The following is a 12,058-nucleotide window of genomic DNA, read 5'->3' on the forward strand; positions in this document are numbered from 1 at the left end:
AGCCCCTTCCCTGCCCCGTCTGCTCGCAGCCCTCGGAGAGGGGCACGCCAGGCACAGCCACCCGCGGTTTGTGGTGGCAGCTGCTCTAGAGATGGGTTGTACTGCGTGTCTCGGGCAGAATTCGCTTTAGGTGGTGAAAGTACTCCTTTTTTAAAGGAATCTTTTAGCTAAAACAAGAAAACATTCTGTGAACCTACTGTTGTATTGTTCTCGGCAAACTGAGTGCCAGCAGCTGCATGGACTAGGCAGAGCCAGTCAGGGGAAAATGGAGAGGTGATGTTACCTACTTCATCCAGTGAGTACAGTGCAGAGAATGAACTGATGCAGGTGTAAAATAGACAGCTTTCTGTTGGAGAAATTACTTGAAAAAGCCAAACAACAACCAGCCCAGGAAATCTTACAGGCCAGCCAACAGGTAGCCAAAAAATGTATTTGTCTTTGTTTAGGGCAAATTTGGGAGAAAACTTTAAAAGGGGAGCTTTGCTAAATGATGGAAATACTAAATGACAAGAAAACTGCTTTTCTGTGTAATGAAAGCTGGTTATTTTGCACTCTCCCCTTTATCATTCAAGATAAGACAGTCTTTAAGAATGTTAAAAGTTCCAGGTTGCCTACCATTTAATGCCCAGCTTCACTACAAGTAAATTCATTATTTAATCCTAGGTTTCTAGTAATATCATAAATATTGTTAACACCCAAAAAGCTTATAGCACTGGTTTCTTGCTTCATGACGGGTGATATGACTTTCCCTACACAACCAATGGGCAGCAGAAGCAACATTTGTCTGTAGAGTGGTGACTGTACTTGTGAACCTGTTGGTGTTCTTGTCAGGTAATCTCTACAGCAGGCACATCCAGGTAGATGGAGAGATGTTGGCTATCCAAGTGCAAGATACTCCAGGAGTTCAGGTGAGCTAGATGCAACCATGCTACCAGAGTAGCTCTAAATGTTTGTGCGCTTGCACCCCGCTGTGCAGCATCTTGTTATGGTCTTTCTGTAGAATATTTTGCTGTGTGTTTCAGAGTTTGGTGTTCTTTGTGGGAGAGGTGGTAACTTGTGTTTGAACCAGTCAAGCCAGCTGTGTTGAGACTGTTTCAATGAATCATTTGTTCATTGGAGGCCCGTTACTTTTGAGTGGCTGAATTACTGAAGTGCCTCGTTCCTGTATATTGGGAACACTAGGCACAAACCCAGAAACAATTTGAAGTGGTATATGTGAAATATGGTATATGAGAAAATAAATGTCATGACCACTGCCCAACAAGCTTCATGAATGTGTATGACAAAGTGAAGTCTGCTACATTGTGGCTGTGCTCATTAGTGTGTCACAGGCTGAAGTTTTAAATGTATAGACCTGAGTAATGCTGGACTGTTGCCTTTTTGAACTGGGCAACACTCCAGGTCTAAATGCTTCCAGCTCATATCTTTGCTTCCCCAGACTTACTGTCTAGCCAGTTAATTTCCCATTCTGTGGAACTACAAAGTCTTTCTCCGCATGCAGAACTACTCAGGTCAATTTTCCATTTGAGTATAGCAAACTCCAGTGTTAAATTCCAGCTTTTTGCAGCTGAATCAACATCTGCATTTACTCGCTATGCTCAGATTAAGTTCATACTTACCATGTGAAATCCAAATATATGTCTGAAGCTGTAAAATGCTATTTGGCTTTACAGAGTCCTGAAGACAGGTTCCTTTAATCTTTTGTGACTTCAGCTATCTAATTTGAGACCATTCATTTTTCAGATCCATGAACACAGTCTGGATTGTAATGAGCAGCTGAACAGATGCATTCGCTGGGCAGATGCCCTGGTGATTGTCTTCTCCATCACTGACTATAAGAGCTTTGAACTACTCAGTCACCTTTACCATCATGTTCGACAGCTGCATCCAGGGAACATGGTCCCTGTCGTCATTGTGGCAAACAAAGCTGATCTCTTGCATATCAAAGAGGTGGAGCCTCAGCAGGGACTTCAGCTGGCCAATATGCTGGGCTGTACTTTCTATGAAGTATCTGTCAGTGAAAACTATAATAACGTCTTCAATGCTTTCCATCTCCTCTGTAAAGAAGTCAATAAACAGCAAATAACCAGCACCCCTGAGAGGAGGAGAACCTCTCTTATTCCACGGCCAAAATCGCCCAACATGCAGGATCTGAAGAGAAGGTTTAAGCAAGCTTTGTCTGCCAAAGTGAGGACTGTCACTTCTGTTTGACAGCACTGCCCTTGGTCTACCCAGTGTTTAGCTTGAGATTGAAACCTAGGGTGTTTAACACTGGCACATGTAGAATCCAAGGTATTGTGAAAGGAGGATGGTTTGAGTAGCCTTTTGCATGGTAGAAGTCTTAAAGCAGTTGCTTAAAAAAGGAACAGTATCAGATTAGAAAAGGGGGAAAAAGACCATAAAACCACCTGAAAAAGTTGTACTTTGCAACTCACTGAACAGATATTTTCATTTGGAAAGGGACCTTTTCAGTAAATGAAACCATTTGCCCTTTTCCCCAGTTGGACAGATTTGGCTTTCATTTGTGCAGAAACAACTTTTTTGCTGTAACTCAACTTGAGCAGGGAAATGCCCTGAACTGCAGGTCCCTGTTCAGAAGTAACTGCTTGAGTTTTGTTCTCACATGGATGAAGGACAGCATGATGCAACTGTTTAATTTTATTGCACAGTAGAACTGGCTTTGTTCTGTGTATTTCAAAACAAATAAGCAAACATCAAATGGTTCTGTAAAAATAAGTGTAAAATAAGTGGACAGGACTGAGCATCAAGACTGTAAACAATGGTCTTTGTTTTTTACTAGCCATGTTATTGCTGACAACTTGACCTCACTCTTTGTATGCAAAGCTATTGTCCACAGGGTGTAAACATATCTAATTGCAAACAACTTTTACTGTCTTAAAAAAGTACTTTCCAGACTAAATGATCCAACATGGAGCTTCTGAGGAATGTGTGTGGAGTGATAGTCTAATACAGATGCCATTCTAAGACATCCTTTTTTCTCTTTCTCTCCTGTGTGCAGTAGATGCAAAAAGAACAAAAGGTGTAAAGCATGGCTGGCTCCAGGCAATGAAGCTGATGGCTTGTTCTGAGCTGAGCCAGACCCTCTTCATTCTTAAACATATGGCAAATTTTATATAAATACTTAATTCTTTTTAATATTGAACCAATGGAGTTCAGAGCCTAAGGGCCTTATACACATGCACTTTAAAAAGCCAGTCGTGCTTTTGTTTAAACTGTAACTTATTTATTTTGTGTACAGTTACTCCTCCTAGGGAGTGGACTTTTCATTCTTACTGCCTGGTACAACATTAAATTTTTGAATTGCATATTTCCTTGTGTGTTCTTTGGAGGTGAGAAACGAGGAGTAACAACCAGTGAAATGTTGGGACAAAGTAATTGCTTTCTTAAGGTAGTTAACATACCCTGCAGAAAACAGCAAGGTGTCCTTTCCTGCCTATGCTGTTGCTTTATTAGCATAAACCACAGGGGTTTTGCTCTCACAAATGCTTTACAACTTCCTTTTAAGAAATTCCTGTAGGAGAGGAACTGAATAAGGCAGAGACCTTTCAAATTAAAATGGGATTCTTCATTTCCACTTGTCAGAAATACTTTGGTTTTTAGTGAGAAAGGAATAGTGTGAGGTAGGTCAAAACCTGGAAGAACATGAACTCTATGTGACTGCCACTTTCTTTAAAAAAATTGTTTTGAGCTATATCACTGTGAAGACCTTAATCAAATTGCAAGTCTTCAACTATCTTTTTCATGTTTCAGGTACCTTTACTAAAAGCCTGCCTGAGAGGGATGTTTGTGCTGGTACTAGGCTGATGGCCATACAGGCTCACCTTGTTAGCACACAGCTGCAGTAAGTGATGCAGGGAAACTCTGACAGGGTCCCTGATGATAATCTTTTGGACCTTGAGTTACTTACTAGCCAAGTGATTTAGGATTGGAGTTGCAAACAAAACTGAGCTTCCCCTTTCACTCTGAGCTTATACCAAATAGTGCTTAGCTTATTAATAGAGAAGTAAATCAATTTCCTAAGAGTAGCTTTATGTTTTCTCTTTTTTTGCCTTCTGAGAATTGCTTGGTATTGCAGGCAGAGGACTCAGACACTCTTTGATATGGTCTTGCACCTGCCCATGCAACTTTCTTTTGTACTGTTTCTACTCACATGGTACTGGCAGAAGCTCCCTCATCCCTTCACCTTTTCCCCCAGCACAGGGTCCCTGTAGCTGCTCCAGCTATTTCCTACAAATAAATAAGCCTACTATTGCACTAGGGCCACTGGAAAGACTCCACTGTACTTTTGGTCCATAAGCAGCATCAATTACCACAGCTGTGGCCCCACAGGCTGAGAAGATTCCTCCAAAGTGTGTGTGGGCCTGGGAAGCTAGTGTCTGTCAGTCTGTCTCTACTTGACCCAGAGGAAGTGCAAGATCACTGGTGTACAGCGGGTCTTTAGATGGCCGAGTCAGAGACCTGAGGGCATTTGATGACTGCTTGGACTCACCCCCTGCCTCCTCAATACAGCGGGTCTTTAGATGGCTGAGTCAGAGACCTGAGGGCATTTGATGAAAGAGAGGTGAGGGGGTGAAGACCACAACCAGCAGCTCCATCAGCTCAGGAAAGGAGCAGCATCTCAGAGGTGTGAGTACCTGAGCTCAGCAATGGCACTGAACACAGACAAGCCTTTCTGCTATGAGCAGAGTTTAGGAAACGTTCTAGGACCAAGACAGACGGCCTAGATTCCTAGGGACAGCCAAATAATGCAAAAGTAAAAGGGATTGTAGGAATATGCAGTTCTGGTATGTGTAGCTCTGCATACTAGGAGAAAAGGAGAAGGCAGATTAGATTTGGCATTGTGAGAGCATTGCTTTATTGATTACAGAATTTATGAAACAACTATATTCTATGAAAGATTGAACAGTACAGAATGACAGAAAAACCAAGAGACCAGCTACTTGCTTTCCAGTTTCTCTATTCAAACTATTCCTTGAGCTTTTAATATTGCAATCTCATAGCATTTCTCATTTTTTCTAGCACAAAGTTCCATTCTATAGTCATTCTTATAAATTTCTCTTCCATAGAGGCGACATTGTCCATGCTTTATAATCAGTCCATTGTTTCCTTCCAGCCACTCAAAATTGAATTTAAACCAAAATGTACCCTTTTCTGAAGACCATTGTAAACATTTAGGAGAACTAATGCTAGCTAGTGAACAAAATTTAAAAAACTACTTCCCAATTATTCCACTCTGGCATAATAAAGGATGGTATGATAGAGTGAATGTCACTTAATTTCACATTCTCATCTCAGTGTAAGCTGTAGTTGTAGCATTACTTGGATGAAGTAAGAGGATGCAGCTTTAGAGCTCCACCGTTTTATGTTGCAATTCGGAAATCTCGGTGCTATATGCAATTAAAATCTCTATTGGCTGCTGCTCTTTCATCACAGATTGTAGTAAGATTTTATAAAGAAAAGCATAACTGAATTTGATTGCAGCTATTTCGTGATCATAAATTAAAAATAAAAGCTGTTTTCTAATCATGCTGTTCAGAAATCTAGCTCAAGAAAGAATCTGTGCTGTGGCCTCTTGAAAATGGGATCATGCCCTTTTTAAAATTTTTTGTTCCTTCTTTTTTAAATGCATGTGAGGGGAGGATTCTTTCAGGGTTATCATCAAACCATCACAGCCCATATGGCCTCCTGCATAAATCTACAGAGATGTGTGCCATCAGAAACTGTCTTTTCTTCTGGGACTGCGGGTGGAGAAACTAGAGCAGGAAACGGAAAGCTGAGAGAGAAGCAGCCACATAACCCAGCCCTTGAGTCTGGCTCTGCTTCCCTGCCTCTAACAGTCCTGCTGAGAGAGCATGGCCAGGCTGGGAGCTGTGTGCCAGCCAAATCAGGGCTGTGTTCCATGATCTCTCTGGAGTGAGGGACAAAGTAAGAGCAGATGCTGTTAACATTGTATAAGGCACACGTCTTGCAAGGTAGCATGACAGAGGGTGGATTTTGCTAGCCTCTCACTCTCAGCAGCATTTCCCACCAGCAAGCCCAGCAAAACCATCAGAAGAAACAGTACTGCTTGGGGAGTGCAAATGGTGCACCACCTGGTTCTCAGCTGCTCCTTTGCTAGGGAATGATTACAATCACCCTCACCATGCTGAGTGAGGCTGGGAGTGATTCAGCACCGTGCAGTGCTATTGTCAAGGAGGGGAGGTTTGTTGTCGGACAAATGGGCCATTCTGAAGAGCTGCCCGTGAGCTGCAGGTGTTCCCTTGCAGCCAGATACCCAGCTGTTTCACTTGCAGCTGTAATTGCAGCAGTTGACACGTCAGTTTTTGGAGAGCTCTTGAGAAGAGTGACAGAGCAGGGATTTGATGTTTCCAGGCAAGGCACTCATCTTCTCCACAGCCTCCCCCGTCAGATACGAGCGTCAGGCTGGAGACGGTCTGAGGCAAACAACAGCTCAACAGCACTGTGTGGTGTCAGGAGCACAGAGGAGAGCACAATTACCTGAAAGAAGGGGAATGAGAAGCAACAAGTCAAGCTGAAAGGGATTGAGACGGTACTAATGAGCCATAGACAGTAGCTGTTTGCTTTACCCAGCTCTAGGCAGGCTGTCTGCCTCTGGTGTTTACTGATAGAGCAAGGCACCTTGTCCAGCAAAACTGTCTGCTCACTAATAACTGCAGTTAAACCACTTTAAGGAGCATAATGACTGCCAGCATTGTATGCTTAATGAATGTGTGCTTTGACACATTTCTACCCACATTTCACCTGGTGATTTATTGTGACTGCCAGTGCATTTACTGAGGCACCAGCTGATGAAGCTGTGGTTTCCTCTCCTACAGCACAGATTTGAGTGATGCCTGTTTCCTCTCAGTTGAAGGTAAGGTGAGCACCACAGAAGTGCCTGCTGCAGGAAACCAGACTCCCGGTTCCAAACCATCTTTTCAGACCAGGCACAGGCTGTTGTGCACATCAGGCTCAACCTTGAGCACTGTCAGATGTTATCACTTTGGTTTCTTCCAGTTTTTAATCCCAGACAGGTCTGATGAATGAAACCATTGCTCGCTACAACCATGATACACATCCTGCTAGGTGCAGGTATCTGTTTTCCCTGAGTGAAAACCAGTATGTAATTATGAGGTGTGAAGGCTTCTCTGCAAAGCAAAGCTATCATCCAGGAATGAGTGTGTACACTCTTGCTGTGAGGAGCTAAGCCAGGGTTGAAATCATAGGACACTGCTCTTACTGAGCCCCTAGTTTAGCAGTGTCCATAGGGTCAGGATTGCAGGCTGGGATCTGGGGGCAGATTTGATCATTCTAGCTCACTTGAAAATGAAAAACCAAGGAGAGGAAGCACAAACATCAACAACAGAGTATGTGCGTCCATCTACTGCAGCAGCTATCAAATGCCTTGTGCTGTCCATCATGTAGCTTAAGTATGTGGTAATGCTGCATTTCAACTTTTTTTGTTGCTCTTTCTTTCATCTTTTCACTTCAGATACTGAAAAGATCCCCTCTGTATTGGTGATAGCCTCGCCCTCACTTCTCCTCTTCCCTTGTCCTCCCACACAATCTGCAGCAAACTGACACTGATTATCTCTTCCTTCATAAGCCTGAAAAGTCTCTGTAACTTGCAGATACCAAAGGCTGACACTGTCTTACTTATGTTACATGAGAATCAGACTATAGCACAGTATGTTCTCATCTTGTTATCATGCAGCTTTAGCTCTGAAAAACACGAAGGGACATGTTACTAAAGTTTTTCTAGTGTACAAGCCAAACATCAACAATAGCCACTGACCGATAAAAGCAATTTCTTCTTGGAGTCCTACCACTGAATCCTCAGGGGATTTGTGCAACAAATAGCAAGCACAGAGCGAAAAATGAGATCTCCAACTTTAATGTCTCAGAAAAGATGCCTGAATACAGCAGGACTTCTTTCCCTCCAGTATCTCCAAGGACTTGTTGAGGGGGATAAATGTGAATGTTTGTTCTTTCATTTTTACAGAGGAGAATTGCCCAGATAAGCAATGTCCATCTCTTCTCCAGGCAGCTCTCTTCAGGACAGTCCTTTGCAGCCCTTCTCCTTGTTCCGTACTTCATGCCTGTCTTTCACCCTTCACCTGAAGGGCTATCCCCTCCTAGTGGCAGCCAAGGTGGAAGAGCCAGAAGCTCCCATCCTGACCCACTGAACTCCAATGGGAGGTTTCCCCCCAGCACACCTGAAGGCAGGGAAGGATGCAGCTAGCATCTAAAGGGGCATCTGAAAGTTTATCAGTCTGCTGGCCTCAGCCACGACCACATAGATGGTTGTCATGTTGGGAGAAGGGAGGGAGAAACATTCTCTCATGCTCTTTCTCCTTTATTACTCTCCTGATAAGCATAAAAAGAGAAATAATTTCTTCCTTCAAAAATAGGATACTTCTCACTAGTTATGGGGAGCTATTTACCACCATCCAAAACCAATGGTGCATAGGAAACACTATATTTCTTTGTGCTTGTCCATGAGAAATAAAATTGTCATTCAGATTCAGAGGCAGAACAGTTCCGTGGATGGAAACATGTGTCTCTTATTCCACATTTAAATGTCATTTGCTTCAACTCCAAACAGTTGCTGAAGTAATCAGTGCATCCTATCAGTTTTTCTTCAATTCCGTTACTCAGTTTTTGTACTTACACATTTCTCCAGTTTTCCAAGAGCCAGTAATTAGTATAAATGTTAGTGCTTTGTTTGACTGGAAGGGACTTGGAAGGCCAGTGTTTCCCTGAAGCCTGAACCTGACTGCCTGAACAGCATAAAAAGGCTCTGTTAAATCCTGGCTTGAATTAGATAAATGCCTGGCTTTTTGAAAAGAGAATAATCCTAAACAGGTGGTGCATATTCACAACTATAGTGCAAAATCCAGGTAAAGCCAACAAACTTACAAACTTTATTTTTTGTGAGAGATTTGCACAACTGCTTAGTTTCTTCTTTCTCTTCCTCCTCCCACCTCTCCCCCAAAGTTCTTTCACCTCTAACACAGTGCAGTTGGATAAAGAGCAAGATGCAGCAAAAGCTTAAAATGCTTTAGGAATCTGCCTCAGAGGGTGACCTGCTGCCAGGGTTAAGCCAAAGCAAAGCAACACCAGATCCCATGTCACCACTGTCAAGCCTTAAGTCCCTCTAGAAAGCTAGTTGAAAATCTCCCTGCATAGTTCTCAACCAACTCAGATGTTAACCCTCTGTTTATCTTTCAGGGTGTCTTAATACATTTTGTGTGTGGATTAACTTGTCCATCAGTGTGTCACAACTCAATTCCCCTCCAAGAAGGAAAATATAGTTTGCTATTTTGAGGAGATTAGCAGCAGACTAATGGGGAAGAAAGGTGTTATCAGATTTAAAAAAACCCTGCTAAAATGGTACTCCATCTTACAAAATACTGCTTGAGACTGCCTTGCAAAGACAACTGAAACATGGAAACACATGTCAGACTAAGGGGCTGCTTTGCCTGTGGTTGGCTCCATTTTGCTAATGATTTCTCAATAATCAAAACTGCCTTCCACAGGACTTGAAAACAAGATGTTTGCCAGCCACCCTGGAAACCAGATTTATGTTTATGATGCAGCTGGTTACACAGCACTTTAGAGTCTTTGTATTACCCTATGTATCTGCAGTACTCAACAGACACCCGTTTGGTCCTCCACAATTAATGATGATTTTAAACATCTCAGGTACCAACAGAGCCCACTCTCCTCCTCGTCTCCCTCCTCCATTCAGGTGACAGTTACTGTAGTCAAGTTCTGCTGCCAGAGAGTGGATGAGGCAAAGATCAGCCACATGGACATTACTGAAACCTCACTGTGGGAACCATTCTCCTTCCAGGAGTCCAACAGCACATTCAAGGAATGCAGAGACTTGGGGCTTTCTCCACACAACCTGCTTCAGGCTACTTAGGGTCTAGTGGTCAGCTATCAGAGACATCTGGCCAGACACAGGAACAGTACAGCTGTATCCAGGTTAATTTATTTTGCTCCTCACCATTGCTAATTGCAGGATTACCACTGGTAAATCACTAGGTGATACTCAGGCTCCTGAGTATCCCTGCACTATGTCGTGCAGATGGATGACCAGGGACCCTGTAGCTTTTTGGACAGCAAATGTTTCTGTTTATAAAGAACACAAAGAAACTAATCTCTTGAGACAGGATGGAAGCTACTTCAAATTAATGCTAGTCTGTTCTGAACTCTCCAACCTGAGTCTGAACTTTTGTTGCTGACTATAATGTGAAAAAACAAACCCTTGGTGCCTGAATACTTGTTGCCTACAGATGTTTCACAGCAAAATCCTAGCATCATTCTGCCCGTATGGTTGTGGCTTTCTGTAGGTTTGGTACCAGTGCTATAGGGAACACTATTTGATGAATTTTCATAGTTTCTTAGCTGTTTGTACCTGGGTACCAGGTTTGCGTGTTGCTACCAAATCCTTCACCATTTTGACCTCGGAGACTGACACTCCTCCAACCATAAAGATGATCAGAAGAGGATGATCACCAGGGTGAGGGCGATTCACCTGGAAAATGAAGAAAAGCATTATTTGTACTTGCTTCATCTAGGTCCAAACCTATGGATTATCAGTGATTGGCTCCCTAGTGGAAGACCAAAGAGGAAGCTCAGAAAGAAATATTAATGGAATGCTGTAGCAGCTGAGAGGGAAATCAATGGGGATGATGCCCATTTAGAACTAATTAGCTGTTTTCAGGGAAATAAAGTCTCCATGGATTCCCCTGAAACCTATAGGAGTTTCTCCTGAAGTCTGTGGGTTTCTCCCTCCATTCTTTCTTCATTAGTTTCTTCCCTTTCTCAGAGAGGGAGGAGAGTACTTGGGTGGATGTTTACTTTGGATACACATACACAGGAGACTTGAGGGAATGAGGGGTAAATTACTACCCAGCAGAAGCAAGGAGTCCAGCCCAAACATGCTAGAATCCCTGCCTGAAGTCAACATGGAAAAGAATTTTATGCAATGTGTTTTCACCGGTGCAGTGAATAATCTTTTACAATTCATCCAATAAAAATAAATAAGGTACATTATAGTATAAAATCAGTTTACAGCTTGTTTCAATTCAGAGTTTTCCATGCTTCTATGACTACCTTGTAACTAATATAGAGAACCTTTAGCTCCAAGAAAATACTTGTTTCATCTTTCCTCAATTATCTTTAAAATGGCACAAATATCCCACTTCAGTTAAGACCTCATAATTAAGTTTAAATGTGAAAGTGATGCTTTAATTAATTTTAAATATGTATTTTAATTTTAAACGTGAAGGTGATGCTTTGCATCAGTTTTCTCTTAGCCACTTCTAGAAGTTTGATAACTTTGCTGTTTCCTAGCAAACTGTTTCCTTCTTGAGAAAACACACTCCCCTGACACTAACTTGATCCAGTCTTTGGGAGGGATGTCAACAGACCCCATGCAATTGCTCTTGTCACATCACCCTGGAGCATGAAACACTCCAAATGTTCAGTTCTGAAAAGTGACAAAATAGTTTAATTCCTTTTTAGACTCTCTGCCTCCTCTCCTTGTGTGAGCGTAGGCTTTTAACAGCATTCACTCGACAGAGTGAAACTGGTGTCAGCCCATGTTTGGGCAGAGCAGGGCTCCTTTGCTTTCCCCACCACAGCAGCTTGCTTTGATCCTTGTGGCTCCAGATCCTGGGGGTATAGCTCCTCTTCTTTTCCTTATTGTGGCTTTCCTATATTTAGTCTTTTGGCACTTTTTCATCCTGCAGGTCTGTCAGGCTTTCTGCCTGGTAACCTTCAGCAAGGACTCTTCCTTTTGAAGTCAGCACAGGGAGATGCCATGTTCTCTCTCCAGGCTAGCTGGCTTTGATTACATGGGGCTGGTTCCCTCTTCAATGCTGCTCCCCAGGCAAGGAGCTCTTGAATTCCTGAGCCTTTGAAACTAGTACAAAAGCCTTAGACAGATGTATTAGAGAGCTGAGTATTTGCATACTGGGTGTTTATTCTCTTACTCTCTGACTTTGTTGATAGCATATATGCTACA

At 42.6% G+C, this 12,058-nt stretch overlaps 2 protein-coding genes across 2 annotated transcripts in view; one reads left to right on the top strand and one right to left on the bottom strand.

The window, feature by feature from the left end:
• The first annotated feature begins 8 nt into the window (after positions 1-8).
• RASL11B (RAS like family 11 member B) lies at positions 9-3,326 on the top strand. The gene is made up of 2 exons (XM_031059465.1): positions 9-908; positions 1,744-3,326. The coding sequence occupies exons 1-2, from the start codon at positions 870-872 to the stop codon at positions 2,209-2,211; spliced, it is 507 nt and encodes a 168-aa protein (XP_030915325.1). The 5' UTR covers positions 9-869; the 3' UTR covers positions 2,212-3,326.
• Positions 3,327-4,847: 1,521 nt separating this feature from the next.
• Positions 4,848-12,058, bottom strand: part of SCFD2 (sec1 family domain containing 2) — a gene marked incomplete at its 5' end in the record, with an annotated part of 187,413 nt that continues 180,202 nt past the window's right edge. Inside the window, 2 exons of the mRNA XM_031055697.1 lie at positions 4,848-6,519; positions 10,445-10,564. Of these exons, the coding sequence (XP_030911557.1) occupies positions 6,427-6,519; positions 10,445-10,564 (213 nt within the window). The remainder of the gene's footprint in view (positions 6,520-10,444; positions 10,565-12,058) is intronic.

The sequence above is a fragment of the Geospiza fortis genome, unplaced genomic scaffold (genome assembly GCF_000277835.1).
Source record: "Geospiza fortis unplaced genomic scaffold, GeoFor_1.0 scaffold40, whole genome shotgun sequence".
Lineage (NCBI taxonomy): Eukaryota > Metazoa > Chordata > Aves > Passeriformes > Thraupidae > Geospiza > Geospiza fortis.

Excerpts from the sequence above, each read along its gene's own strand:
- RASL11B (XM_031059465.1), top strand. The coding sequence starts at position 870 with ATGTTGGCTATCCAAGTGCAAGATACTCCAGGAGTTCAG. Across the intron at positions 909-1,743 it reads AAGATACTCCAGGAGTTCAG|ATCCATGAACACAGTCTGGA; the intron begins GTGAGCTAGATG and ends TTCATTTTTCAG.